The 15,012-nt window shown below is 38.0% G+C and overlaps 2 protein-coding genes across 9 annotated transcripts in view; one reads left to right on the top strand and one right to left on the bottom strand.

Moving 5' to 3' along the window:
- Positions 1–1,689, bottom strand: part of SKIC3 (SKI3 subunit of superkiller complex) — a 166,333-nt gene extending 164,644 nt beyond the window's left edge. Inside the window, exon 1 of the mRNA XM_058726802.1 lies at positions 1,543–1,689. The gene's annotated coding sequence lies outside the window, so the exon portion shown is untranslated. The remainder of the gene's footprint in view (positions 1–1,542) is intronic.
- On the top strand, positions 1,671–13,301 carry RFESD (Rieske Fe-S domain containing). 8 transcript variants are annotated; one of them, XM_058726895.1, is made up of 5 exons: positions 1,899–2,293; positions 4,114–4,244; positions 11,033–11,208; positions 11,351–11,385; positions 13,015–13,301. In XM_058726895.1, exons 3-5 carry the CDS (start codon positions 11,034–11,036, stop codon positions 13,276–13,278), a joined length of 474 nt encoding a protein of 157 aa, XP_058582878.1. In that variant the 5' UTR covers positions 1,899–2,293; positions 4,114–4,244; position 11,033; the 3' UTR covers positions 13,279–13,301. The 8 variants fall into 8 exon arrangements, with proteins under 8 accessions (XP_058582843.1, XP_058582878.1, XP_058582853.1 ...); XM_058726870.1 differs by having other exon boundaries at positions 1,899–2,305; XM_058726888.1 differs by having other exon boundaries at positions 1,899–2,305; positions 4,114–4,249.
- Positions 13,302–15,012: the final 1,711 nt, after the last annotated feature.

Here is a 15,012-nt window from a genome sequence, read left to right as displayed (position 1 = left end):
AAAAGATATTTGCAAATGATATATCGGACAAAGGGCTAGTATCCAAAATCTATAAAGTGCTCACCAAACTCCACACCCGAAAAACAAATAACCCAGTGAAGAAATGGGCAGAAAACATGAATAGACACTTCTCTAAAGAAGACATCCGGATGGCCAACAGGCACATGAAAAGATGTTCAACGTCGCTCCTTACCAGGGAAATACAAATCAAAACCACACTCAGATATCACCTCATGCCAGTCAGAGTGGCCAAAATGAACAAATCAGGAGACTATAGATGCTGGAGAGGATGTGGAGAAACGGGAACCCTCTTGCACTGTTCGTGGGAATGCAAACTGGTACAGCCACTCTGGAAAACAGTGTGAAGGTTCCTCAGAAAATTAAAAATAGACCTACCCTATGACCCAGCAATAGCACTGCTAGGAATTTACCCAAGGGATACATGAGTACTGATGCAAAGGGGCACTTGTACCCCAATGTTTATAGCAGCACTCTCAACAATAGCCAAATTATGGAAAGAGCCTAAATGTCCATCAACTGATGAATGGACAAAGAAATTATGGTTTATATACACAATGGAGTACTACTTGGCAATGAGAAAGAACGAAAAAACGAAATATGGCCCTTTGTAGCAACGTGGATGGAACTGGAGAGTGTGATGCTAAGTGAAATAAGCCATACAGAGAAAGACAGATAACATATGTTTTCACTCTTATGTGGATCCTAAGAAACTTAACAGAAACCCATGGGGGAGGGGAAGGAAAAAAAAAAAAAAAAGAGGTTAGAGTGGGAGAGAGCCAAAGCATAAGAGACTCTTAAGAACTGAGAACAAACTGAGGGTTGATGGGGGTTGGGAGGGCGGGGAGGGTGGGTGATGGGTATTGAGGAGGGCACCTTTTGGGATGAGCACTGGGTGTTGTATGGAAACCAATCTGACAATAAATTTCATATATTGAAAAATAAATAAATAAATAAATAAATAAACCAAAAATAAAAAATAAAAAAATAAAAAACATGCCAGACTCAACTAGCTTCCAGCTTTGAATACAAGTGGGAGGTGTTGTTTTTCATTTGTTTTCAAATTCACAAAGTATACAGAGAAACAGCAAAGTTCAAAAACTTATCTACCACCTCTAATGCAACCAGTTAAGTTTTTTAAAAAAAATCTTATAAAAAACTTACATACATACATATCTATTTGTATCATGAGAAATATTTTTATTTACACTAAAGAATTGTGTATTGTATCCTTTCCTTTTTAATATTAATTACATTCATGATAACTGTTGAGTATGTGGCTACAAAGTAATTCACATGTCTACACCGTATTTTATTTGACCACCATTCCCTTCTTGCTGATCACTTTAGCTATTCTTAATTCTTTCGTGGCAGTAAGCATCCTTACACATGGATTACACGCATCGTGACGAACTTCTGTAAATATTTTATAAGGTAAATTCCTGAGAGTGAGATCGTGGATGCATGTAAAATGTGGATAAATGTAGTGAGATTAACACATACTTTAAAATAGATGCTACCTACGGTTGTCAAGCACACTTTCACGACTGTCAGTTCGGAAGCCTTGGCAGAGGGCGGTTGACCAGCGGCCAGCTGGGGATGGCGGTCATCAGCCCGCAGTGCCGCTGAGGCAGTCTCCAAGGGCAGGCGCTCTCGGGTCACGTGGGCGGCTTGCCCCGCCCCCCGGAAGCTCCGAGCCTCGGTCCGAGGCCTGGCTCCCGCAGGAGAGTCACGCGGCCTCCGCTGCTGGCAGGACGTGCGGAGGCGGAGCAAGGGACTAAAGGTAAATTCAGTTCTCGCGGCGGGGTTGGGCGGGGCTCGCGAGCGCCGCTGTTTCCGGCCGGGCTGCGGGCCTCAGGTCGGGCTTCCGCCGGCGGCGCCGGCGGTGGCCTGGAGCTGGTGGGCGTTGCTGTCGTCTGGCCTATGCTCCAGGCCTTTCTGAGCGCTATGGCTCTGCCAGGAGTCGGCTCGCGTTCGTTAACCGTTAATCTCCGGACTGGATTCCGCCCAGTCACAGCGAGGCCCTTCAAGCTTGTTCACCTTACAGTCTGGGCCCACCCGGGACCTGCCGCTTGTGTAGGGCAGGCGGGGCGTTTTTAACTAGCTTTCCTGGCCTCTATGCGAACTAAATCTGCTCCGCGGTTTCTGCAGCCCAGGCCGTGGTAGATACTCGTCTCCTGAAGTCTGTAGGCGCAACAGTCCAGAACCTCTGGACAGCTACGTGTAGCCTGTGCCCGGGGTTCCTGAGCACCTCTCCGTATAACTACTGTAGACGGTCTTTACTAAGGTGTTAAATACACTTTCAAGTCGTGCGTTAATTTGTCAGAACTGGAAGGGCCTTAGAGATGACAGCTCACATGGTTAGAGCGTTTCCCATGGTCCGGTCCTGCTCTACAATACTTGATTTGTAGTGAGCGTTCATTCCTCTCCACATCCCTATGTGGCAGATCATTCTTACAGACATGCAAACTGCAGCACAGGGAAATTAAGCAACTTGCCCCAAATCACGCAGAGCCAGGATTCAAACCCAGATGAACTCACCGGTGATTACAGATTTCTAATAGCAGGGATGATAGTAGTAAATTCCAGAGCAGCTACATGACTTTATTAAATGATTAGGGAACTATTCCGCTTTAAACATCCGTTGATGCTACTCTTGTGACATTAGCTTTCCTAAAGTAAAAAAAAAATCAGAACCATGTTTGGTGATAAACGTACATCTATGTATATATACGTACACAGATATCTTTATTTTGCTAAAAGGCTTTGTACCTTTAAGTTTACTTGCAGGCCACGTGTTTTTATAAACCATGGATGTTGCTTAGATGAAATGTTAAGATGTATACACTGTGTTCACTGAATATAGACTCAGAAGATGTAGGTTTGAATCCTGACTGCTACTTTGTGGGTTTTGAATCCTGACTGCTACTTTTGTTAAAGGGGATCCTTTACCCTTAGTTTCCTAATCTGCAAGATAGGTATACTACTTACCCCTTGGCGATAGTGAACTCCTGTATGCAAACAGTCCAAGTGGGTGGCCACTCACTGAAGGATAACTAGTTTTATCTATAATATTCTGCCATCCAAAGAGATGCAAAACTAATATCTAAGGCTGGTCTCTTCTCTGAACCTAAAAACAAGGGTGTCACCCTGGAGCCATGCATTCTGATAATGTGTAGGTCAAGGCTCCAGACTTAGTAAAAGCACCTTTGTCAGAGATCAAGAGGAATAACAAGTAAGTTCTTTTAATTTCATGTCTCTTTTATCTCCAGTGTCTTATGGAAACTTATTTATTTATTTTTTTTAATTTAACCTGAATGGATTCCCTATGCTGGAAAAGTATCTAATAGAGACTGAGGATCTATTGAACTAATCTGTAATTTTATATGGTGTTAGCACGTTTAGAAACCTATTTTAGGCACGGGCCAAAAAAATACTTCTTGAGGAAAATGGAACAAAATGGCTAAATTTTTCAGAAGTGACTTTGCTTGATCTAGCCCCCAAACAGCACAGACCGGTTAATTTTTCACTTTCTTTTTAGTTAAGATTCTGCTATCTTAAAGTAGACTCAAAATGAGGAAATATGTGGGCGCATATGAATAGTGCATCAAAGTAACAGTAACTAAGGTGAATACATTGACTCTTATTGTCTGAATGGACCATGATATTCACAATATTTAATTAAGAATAATGTGGATGTTAATTATAAATATTACTAGCTATCATAAATACATATGACCATTATTTGAAGGGTATGATAATACTTTCCTAAGCAAAAGCAAGACTGTAATCATAGTTCTCTGAAACCTTTTATCATTTAGCCCAGCGTTCTCTGCTCATTTCTTATCAGCTTGTGCAAAGTTCACTGCAGTTTTCCTTGGTTGGGGTGCAAACCCTGCTAAAACTGTATGTTCGAAGAGACTGAAACTTGAGGAAGGATTGTATTGGGTTCTCATTTCTTTGGAAGTCTGGAGAACTTAATTAACTTTTCATGCTGTACATTTCATATATTTTACTTGCTTGATACTAGTATTTCTTTTCTAACTTTTTGCCTGGACAAAGAAAACTAAATTTTCATTTATTTCCCCTTTCTAGTGCCAAGTTTTTAAAGAAGCTGAACAAAATTCTCAGTCCATTCATGATCTTTCTGCAGAGGCACGTTTTCTGAGGATAGAAAGTGCCATTTTATCCTGTTTCTTGGTTTTTGGATCATCTGTTACATAAATGTAAAGTAGGATACAACTTATAAGCTAAAAGAGTAATTTTAAATATAAGACTAAATGTTACATTTTTAGGCACTTAAGGAATTCCGTGTTTTCTATCCCCTTGCTTTTCTTTATAAATTTACTCTACCTACATGTATCCATCAATGATATATTGTTTTGTTTTGCCCATTTTTGCACTTGGTAAAAATAGAAGCATACTCCGAATTCTTTAAAAATTGTTTTCCTTTAAAGTTTTATTTTTGAAGTTAATCCAACTTGATGCATCCAGACATTTTTTACTGCTACATTGCATTCCATTGAATGAATGTGAAAATTCTCCATTCTACTGTTGATGCATTTTGAGTTTTTCCCCATCGTTTGCTGTTATAACCATTCCTGTGATTATCTCCTAGTGTACCTCTGCATGTTTCTCTGGAGTGTACTTAAAGGGGGATTAATGGATCGTGAATATGTTCGACTTTACTAGGTCATGCCAAATTGTGGTAGCACTAATTAATTCATCACTATCAATTTCTCCATATCCTCACCAATACTTGCTATAATTTTTGCCACTCAATTGGATAGAAAATAGTATACTATTTGTGACTTTGCTTTGCATTTCTTTTACTTTTTCCTTCTGATGAGGTTGAGCATCTTTACATGTAATCACTGGCCATTTACACTTCCTCATCTATGCAATGTTTGTGTCTTTTGCCCATTTTTCTGTGTGTGTGTGTGTGTGTGTATGTGTGTGTGTGTTTGCACTTTACTGGTATAGTAAAGTCCTTCATACTTTTTGAATCGTCATCCTTAGTCGGTTATACGTGTTGCAAACTCTACATTTCTTGTTTTTTTCTTCAGCCTATTTCAGTTCATCTGTTCCCTTTTATCTTATCTTTGTTGCCCCTCTGTCTGTTCTGTCACAAAATGTGATAAAGGCTGCACATCCAATGCTGTGGAGTAAATACTACCACCTGAGCAATTTGTATACTTTGGGTACCTGCCAATATCAAGCAAAACAAGATAATTGTTTAGGGATGTGGTAATCCAGCCTTCTGTTAGCCACAGCTAATCCAGGAAATTATGGCATGGCCCTCATTGCCTTTGCTTAAAAATACTATATTTTTGGGTTTTTTTGTTATTGTGAAATGATTTTCAGTTTTTTAATTTGAGTATAGTTGACACACAATGTTACATTAGTTTCAGGTGTACAACATAGTGATTCAGCTTCTCTGTATGTTAGCTGTGCTCACCACAAGTGTAGCTACCATCTGTCACCATACAACACTATTACAATATTATTGACTGTATTCTCTCTGCTGTGCCTTTTATTCTCATGACTTATTCATTCCATAAATGGAGGTCTGTATCTCCCACTCCCCCTTACCAATTTTGCCATTCCCTAACCCCCTTCCCTTTGGCAACCATCAGTTCTCTGTGTTTATAGGTCTGATTCTGCTTTTTGTTTCTTTGTTTATTCATTTGAGTGAAATCACATGGTATTTGTCTTTCTCAGTTTGATTTACTTATTGTGAAATAATTTTTTAAAATAGCATACGTTATGTTTTTCCATCATGTAAAAAGCAACTAGGTTAGTTAGAGCAGGAATTAACAGTGCAAACTTCAGAGTACAGACTTGACATTTCTATAATTTCCTAAGATTGATTTGTGTAATGCTTTCCTTTATACCTTGAATTCAAAGTTCCTTCCTGCCTCTCCTCATCAACACACATGCACACACACAAACATCCCTCATCCTACACCTCAGTTTTGGAGCGCAGGCTGATGTAATATCTAGTGTCTATGTTCCTTGTGGCTCAGAATTACCCTTCTCAAAACAGTAGCCTGTGAAGTACTTCATCTAAGGCTCTCTCCTAACACATTCACATGGAGATTTTTTACTTCTAAATAATAATTTCTGTTTTACAAACTTACTTTTTAAATGATCTATGCTCTTTTTCTCCCAACATTTCCAGACTTCCAATCAATGAGTCATACAAGATTAAATAAATATTTAGAAAAGCCATCAGAAAGCCTGGAGCCTCTGCCATAAAACACATATTCCCTCTTGTTGGGAGGAGATTGGGTCTACAGCTTATGAGCATTCTAATCTATATTCATCAACGTCCAAGTGCCCTTTTTTTTTTTAATTTTTTTAACGTTTATTTATTTTTGAGACAGATAGAGACAGAGCATGAACGGGGGAGGGTCAGAGAGAAGGAGACACAGAATCTGAAACAGGCTCCAGGCTCTGAGCTATCAGCACAGAGCCCGACGCGGGGCTCGAACTCACAGACCGTGAAATCATGACCTGAGCCGAAGTCGGCCGCTTAATCGACTGAGCCACCCAGGTGCCCCTCAAGTGCCCTTTTTAAAGAGGTTCCACATGGGGCGCCTGGGGAGGGGGGCTCAGTCATTTAAGCGTCCAATTTCGGGTCAGGTCATGATCTCCTGGTTCATGAGTTCGAGCCCCATGTCAGGCTCTGTGCTGACAGCTCAGAGCCTGGAGCCTGCTTCGAATTCTGTGACTCCCTCTCTCTCTGTCCCTCCCCTGCTCGTGTGTGCTCTCTTTCTCTCAAAAATAAACAAACATTTAAAGAAATTTTTAAAAGAAGTTCCATATATGCATTTATATGTAAAATGTTAACCTAAGACGAGTAAAATCAAAATGGCAGTTTCCTGTTCTCAAGGAAAGTTACATCATCACTCTGTATAACTTCCTTTGAAATATGACAATGTTACTGTATTTGAAGAGGAGGTGGATTAGGAAGGATTGGTCATCTTCCTAAAATTAGAATATTTGAAGTTGACATGTGATTTATAATTTTGTTAAATATCTTAAATTATAGGCAACTGTATTCTGTTTAATACCATGAGCATTCCATGGCAACCTTCCTTTGTTTAACAGCATCTGGGTCTCTACAACTATCATGGGCCATCACTTTGATTCACTTCCTTTCCTTTTCTATATGTAATTCCTTATCTTGTATCAGGCAGAGTTGGATACCTCTCACGTTATCTGCAGCTATCTCATTTCCCAATCTGATGAAATCCATAAAATAATTAAATTGTTAAAATGGACCTGAAACTGGAAATGTTGAGTAAAACCTAGCCTTGCCACAACCTTTAGAATGGTTGTTACATTTTGTTTTGGAAGGCTTGTGTCAACATAAACATCTATTGAGACATTATGACTGAAGAGTTATTTTGGATTGAAAATGAACATATAACCCATTTTAAAGGCTGATTGTGTGATTAATTTTGAAATAATAGCTCCTAAATGTCATACAGTGGTGTATATAAATCATTATTTTGATTGAAGGGCTAGATCAGACCTATACAGAGAGCCAGTCTCACTATGAACAATATTGAAAGATTTCTTAGTCTTATTTTTCTCACCTTTCAATTTCTATATTTGGCCAAAAGGGTATTTAAGAATCTAATAGACAAACTTTAAAGATACTAGGAAGAAAAGTAGTAATAATAATTCTGGATATAAACTCTTACTTGGAATTTAACACTATTTGATTTCTAGGAGAGTGGAGGTTAAGGAAATAAGGAAAATTGCAAGGAGAAAAGTAGTCCAAGCCTTCATGAAAGAACCAACCTTTTGGGACAATTTCCTAGGAAGTCCATATTTTCTTCATGTATTGTGTAATACACATAGAGGTGGCCAGCATTAGAATGGATTTCACCTCATTGCCTGCCTTCCTGCTGGATCACCACTTACTTACCATTTGAGGAAAATGTAGGACAGAAAAGTAAACACCAAGTGAATGTCATTTGATTAACAGTAGATTGGACACATACTGGTCTTGCCTCTCTTCAGGCTCTCTTCCACTTGATCTTTAACTGTTGATGCACCTAAGGAATTATATTAGACCTGTCTGTACTCCCTCTCCAACTTACTCCATTGAATTCTGTAACTTTTCAACTCTCAAATTTCTCTCTCTTGTGATTCTCAACTCTAGTTTCATATATCCAACTGTAGACATGATATCTCTGTCTAGAGTCTTTTAGTTATTCCAAACTCAGTATGTGCAAAATGTAGCTAGTTCTTGATTTTCCATTTCTGGAAATACCATTCCATTTTCAGTCTTTCCTATCATAGTTACAATCTCGCTGGTTGCACAAAACTAAAACCTGGGAGCTACCCTTATTTATTTTCTGTAGCTCCTTTATTCCTGTTCACGAGCCCAACCTCTCTGGTCTTACTCAGTTTCCTCACTATACAATTAAAATAATACCTTTTTATAGTAACATGTTAGGATATTAAATGAGTTAAGTAAATGTAAAGTCTTAAAACAGTACCTGACATTTAATTAGCACAGTGTAATTGTGGCTACTGCTATTGTTGTTGTTGTTGTTGTTGTTGTTACATTTTCACCCCCACAAAATCAACACCCTGGTCTAAACCACCATATTCTGTCCTGTGGATCATTATAATAGCTTTCTGATTTCTGTGTTTCCACTCTTGTTTGGCTACAATCTATTGTCCACACAGCCAGGGCATTCTTTTAAAAACAGATCATGTCATCTCTGCCTGCTTTACACCCTTTAACACATTCCCTTTGCCCCTACAATAAAATTCACACACAGTACTGCATGACCTGGGTCCTGTTTGTTTCACCAAGCTCACTTGTTATGGTCCAGTCTCCTATCTGTTCCTCATTAGCCAAGTCTCCTTTCCTCAGGTTTTCATATTTGTCGTTCCTCGGCCTGGAATGCTCTTCCTTCAGCTCTTAGAATGTCTGGTTCATTTGCATTTTTCAGGTTCTAGCTCAACTGTCATTTCAGAATCATCTTCCCAGCCTATTCTTTGCAAAATGGCCTCCCCTTTTCTCTCTCATATTACACAGTTCATTTTATTCATGGTTGTTATGGTAGTGTGTAATTATATCATTTGTGTATTTGTTTACTGGTATTTATTTGTTGGTCTCACCAACTAGAATATAATATCTAGAAGAAAGAGACCTTATCTCTTTTACTTCCTTGAAGTGCTAGTCACATAGTACATGTTGAGAAAATATTTGTCAAATGAATGATAATCTCTGACAAGAAAAGAGAACTTTGCAAAAGGAGAATCTGAAGATCCATTGTTGAAATTTTCTTTTCATTTTGTAATTCTGTGCTAAAGATTACTGTCAATAGTCCCTTCTTGAGAAATTTTCCCGCTTAGTTTTTAGACATATATTCCTCTCTAAATTGATTACAGAGAAATTTGTCCATCAATGATCCAAAGAAAAAGTAGGATGTGATTAGATGTTACCATGAACTTTTAGTTTCTTTCATATAATAAAGGGGTTGAAGTAGCCCTGCTCCAAGGTAATGGTCTGGGTACATACAAGATCTCATGCCCAAATGCTGTAGGCAGCCTCTTTTCTGTCCACTCACATTGGGGAGTGAGCTTGCCTTATGCCGCTTGTGGAGCTGGACATTGTCTGGATAGTTGAAGGTTCCCATTCTCCAGCAGAGGGCAGAAACCATGAAGGAATATCCAAAAATGCATTATTAAGAAATAAAAAGTAAAACTCTTTGAGTGGTCTCAGTTTGCGTTTTGTGATTTTTATTTCATTACATGCAAAGATTCAAAATATGCTCTTGCCTGGGGAAGAAAGCTGTTTGTCAACCCTAAGGTAATATTATATGTGGTTCTTTATACTTTTTGAAAGTTATAGACCACACAGTCTCTATCCTGAGAGGAAAAGCAGGAATGTTTCCAGAAAAATTGGTGATTACAACACTAATGGAAAGAGGGTGGCGAGAAGAAGAAAGATTTGGGGTTAGGAGTGAAGAAAGAAAAATACAGCAATTCTTGGCAAAACAGGATATATAGTTTTTTGTTTTTTGTTTTTTTTGGTTTTTTGGTTTTTTTTCAGAAACTGTCATAGAATAAAACTTAAATACTCCCCCTATGGGACGCCCTCAGGAAAATCCTCTACAAGAGGCTGACACTCCTGACACTGATGTATCTTGATGTTTCCTTCTCACATGGAATTAACAGACTATGACTGTGTTCTTAAAGTATACAAAGGTCTCTTTGAAAGAGCTGCTTTCAAAGAAGTAGTCTAAACATCTGTGCTGAGAAAAAATATATTCAGAGTACCTGGAAATTCTCTACTAAAACTTTTGTTTAGAAATATATATACATATATTTCTATATATACGTCTATATATTACATACTTCTATAAATTAATTGAAGAGAAAGCCATCTCTTTGAATTCCCAACAAGGCAGAAGAAAGTAATGACAGTTTCTGAGTTAAGAAAATGTAATATGCCCATTCATACCTATCTCCTTATGGCAGAGTAGTTATCTGGTTGATTTCTAAGACTGGTTGTTCACTCCAGGCAAAATCAAATGAATCACCCTACCAAGATCTCAACCAAGAGATCCAAGACTGTTCAGACTATCAAAGAATCCTACCTTCAGAAGAAGGTTGAAAACAACACTGGTAACTGGCTGTTGTTTAGCTTTGAATTGATAGGGAATAAAAGGACAATGAAACTTAACTCTTTGGGTCTTGGGACTTTGAAATATACACCTTACCCATTGAAATGAATCTAATATGAGTCCAGCCTCAAAGTGGGGAATCTTCCCTAATTTGGGCAAGCTTTAAGAGTCTCTAACTTGAAATTATGACCATGACCCAATGTGTATAAATGCTTTATTTTGTATAGCTACCAAAAACAAAAACAAAAACAAAAACACCATCCATCAGTCTTAGAGAAATCAAACGTCTATTACAGTATGATTCTCTCCATAGCCAAACTAGTGAAGACTACTTGCTTTTTGTTTTGTTCGACTAGCATGGATCTTGATGGCTCTGAACAAGATCCTGAAGTGAAGGAATATTCTCCTGTCTGTGTTGGCAGAGAAGATGACATTAAAAAATCTAAAAGAATGACAGCTGTTGTCCATGATAGAGAAGTGGTCATTTTCTACCACAAAGGAGAATATCATGCGATGGATATTCGCTGTTACCGTAAGAGTTTATTTTTTATTTGTAAACCTTGTATTTGTTTACTAACCACAAAACTATCAAAATTTCAGGTGTTTTTTGGGTTTGTTTTGTTTTGTTTTGTTTTGTTTTTAGTGACTAGATGTAATATTCAATTCCTTTTCAGACTCAGGAGGGCCTTTACATTTGGGAGAAATAGAGGTATGTAAAATCTATTCTCTACAAATTCACGTTTTATTTATATTGTCTCATTCTGTATGCAAAAAAATTGTATTTGAGCTTGAACTGTCTTTTAATGCTTTGAGTATAATTGCTAATATTCTAGGAATTTACAGTCCTACAATGTAGAGAAAACTGTTTCACAGATAAATATGAGAAGTATGCATGTCTTCTGACCTAACAATTATACTCTGATATCTACCCTGCAGATATAATTGCACAAATGTTTAAGAATATATAAAGGAGAGGTTTACTGTGGCATTATTTGTCATAATGAAAAATTGAAGGCAACCTAAATGTTTTAACAATAGGAAACAGTTTCAATAAGCTATGAATAGCCATGCTGTGGAAAACTGTGCAGCCACTAAATTAATGAGTCAGATTTTTGTGTGTTGGTATGGAGGGATGTCAGCAGTATATCTTTGAGCAGAAAAAAGCAAGCCATAGAATAATAGGTCTAATGAGATCCCATTTTTTAAATAAAAAGTAACATTCACTTTTTACTTTTTACTGCACAGTTTGATTTTTTTCAGTGATTATATATTACCTGTATAATGTAGTAAAAATGTGTGTATTTAAAAAAAATTTTTTTTAAAAAGCCTTATCTGAGGAGGGAATGGGGGAACTGTCTTACTTCCAAACTAGCTAGCCGCCTAATTTGTTTTCTACTTCATAAAACTGATCTCTCTCCCTCCTTCCCTCCCTCTCCTCCCTGAACAGTACAAAATGAATGCTTAAACTTAGTGTTCCACTCTCTCTACACTTCATATCTACCTATTTCCACACCTGTCCTCATGTTAAAGGACATACATTATGAACATGAATGTATGAATTACGAAAATGTGAATGTTTGTTGACAGTTCTGTGGGGGTACAATATCAGCACTCCTGCACTTCTGGTGTAGAGAAAAAGGTAAGCACGTGGTGATGATAATGTGAAAGAATTTCCCTGAGTTTTGGACCATAATGAGAGCTGTAAGACTTTGCTCCTCCAAGTGTGATCCATAGACCAGCAACACTGGCGTCACCTGGGAGTTTGTTGGAACCACAGAATCTTGTACCCTACCCTTAAGCCTACTGAACTTAAACAAGATCCAGGTGATTCCCATGCTCTTTAAAATTTGAGAACCACTGACTGAAGACAGTTAAAAAGTTGAGAATTGACTACTTTGAGTCACAGATCACTCTGCAGTTAACGTATACACTCATGCCTTTAGTAACCTTCTTAAATTTATATTTGAAGCTTACTGTGCTCCCAGCGGCTAGAGGAAATTCCTTTAGAAGCACTTGATGCCGTTGTCCCATTTCTGTCAAGGAAGTGACGTTCACATCTAATACATAACAGCATAGCTTCAGTCACATGGTGTAGTTGCCTGAGCTCATTTTCTGATACAGTTCTAACACGCTGGGTTTCTAATCAAATGCAAAAGGGACCTGATGACTGCTAAGATTAGGTTCTGCCTTATGCTGAATAATTTGTAAATGGAAGGAAAAAAGAGGAGCTGGCCTGTTCTTTAACCTGGTTATTCTGCAATAGAATCTGTTCTGAGTCTGAGATTTATTGTGAATGTTGGAAATGTCAGACTATTAAATCATTTATTTCCTTCCCCAGGAGTTTGACGGACGACCATGCATAGTTTGCCCCTGGCATAAATACAAAATTACTTTGGCAACAGGAGAAGGACTATACCAGTCTATAAACCCTAGAGATCCATCAGCAAAACCTGAGTGGTGTTCCAAAGGAGTAAAGCAAAGGATTCATACAGTGACAGTGGACAATGGGAACATTTACGTGACTCTTTCTAAAGAACCTTTTAAGTGTGACTCTGATTTTTATGCCACTGGAGACTTCAAAGTAATTCAGAGTTCTTTCTGATAAAATTATATGGCAATGAAAAATGGTGTGTGTGTTTGGAAAATATTTTTAGAATAACTTTGCTTCAATACCAAAGAGGATTAATTTTCCCAAAACAGGCACATTTATTACTTACTTTAAAAAAATCACATACATCTGAGCAGTTCAAAGTGATGTAAGGATTATTGTTAAGATCTATAGAATACATTTCACCCAATCCTCTGGACTGATTGGAACCTGAAGTTTACAGGTTTGGAATGTGCATTTTCAGGGTGAAAATAATTTGCAGTAACCACATTGAAAAAAGGTAAAAATGAGATCTAATAAGAACCATTGGGGAGGGGGGTAATCCTTATTTTGATGTAGTAGACTTTATCATGGAAAAGTTTTAATATATACAAACTAAACAAAATAGTGTAACAAACTCTCATCACCTAGCTTCAACAATTACCAGCATTCTTCCATTCTTATTTCCATTCTTATTTCACTGATACCTCCACACACTCTCCATCTCCCCTATTTATTATTCTTACTTTTTAAAAGTAAAATTTAAATACACTGAAATACTTAAATCTCAACTATTCAATATTTCTAAATACATAGCAGACTTTTTATACTTGAAAAATGTCTCCAAAATGGGGTTGATTTACATGCTTCATTTAAAAATAAGAAACTTATTCAACACTTACTACATACAACACCTGGTGCTCGTCACAAGTGCACTCCTTAATCCTCATGTACTGCGCATTGAAACCACATAAATCTTGGCTCAGTTTCTCTCTGGTCAAGGCAGACACTCCTAAAGTAAGGAAGATACACACAGCTGCTTCCCAGATATGAAGGACGTGAAGTCTCTTACTCAGTGAGCCGAAGTACTGGGAGTGCCTAGATTAAATTGTCAAATAAAGGTGTTCTTTCTTTTTTCAGAATTTCGTGATGTGTGTAGAACTAAGCATTCCGTGTAAATGTTACAGAGAAGAGATATAGGATGTTCTTCCTCGGAGTCCTTTCTGCTGAGTTCACAGGCAGGGTTGATGTTAAATTGGTCCACCCTGTTTTACATGCCAGTTATTTATGGCCAACACTATTCTGGTTGCCTCGTGCCACACTGTACCAGAACACTCTGGGTGCTTATCATCTAAAATTCGGCAGCATATAGTAGAATATAAGAATAAGAAGGACCAGAACCAGGATGAACAGATTATGAATTCAGAGAATTCTGTGAGAAAAGCTGTTTGTCAAAATTGGAACTTTGTCTCAAAAGCACAGTAATCTTCTTAGTGGCACAGGATTGAATTAAGGCTCCAAACATAATACTTAACATTCTCGGGGCGCCTGGGTGGCACAGTCGGTTAAGCGGCCGACTTCAGCCAGGTCACGATCTCGCGGTCCGTGAGTTCGAGCCCCGCGTCGGGCTCTGTGCTGACAGCTCGGAGCCTGGAGCCTGTTTCCGATTCTGTGTCTCCCTCTCTCTCTGCCCCTCCCCCGTTCATGCTCTGTCTCTCTCTGTCCCAAAAATAAATAAAAAACGTTGAAAAAAAAAATTTAATACTTAACATTCTAAGGGGGCCACCTGGACTCTTTCCCTCGGTTATTGTAAAAATAATAAGTGACTAAAATACTTATCATTAAGGGTCTGCTTACAGTGCCCTTTGCTACATATTACATTTCCTTTTTTTTTTTATTTATTTTTAAATTTTTTTTTACATTTTATTTATTTTTGAGAAACAGAGTGAGACAAAGTGTGAGTGGGGG

Source organism: Neofelis nebulosa, chromosome 1, assembly GCF_028018385.1.
Source record: "Neofelis nebulosa isolate mNeoNeb1 chromosome 1, mNeoNeb1.pri, whole genome shotgun sequence".
NCBI lineage: Eukaryota > Metazoa > Chordata > Mammalia > Carnivora > Felidae > Neofelis > Neofelis nebulosa.
Note: the sequence above shows the minus strand (reverse complement) of the source record. Positions and strands in the feature narration are given on the sequence as shown.

Bases quoted from the DNA above. Each gene is read 5' to 3' on its own strand.
- RFESD (XM_058726860.1), top strand. From the start codon at position 11,034: ATGGATCTTGATGGCTCTGAACAAGATCCTGAAGTGAAGGAATATTCT. The intron at 11,209-11,350 runs GTAAGAGTTTAT...ATTCCTTTTCAG, and splicing joins GATGGATATTCGCTGTTACC to ACTCAGGAGGGCCTTTACAT. The intron at 11,386-13,014 runs GTATGTAAAATC...TTCCTTCCCCAG, and splicing joins TACATTTGGGAGAAATAGAG to GAGTTTGACGGACGACCATG.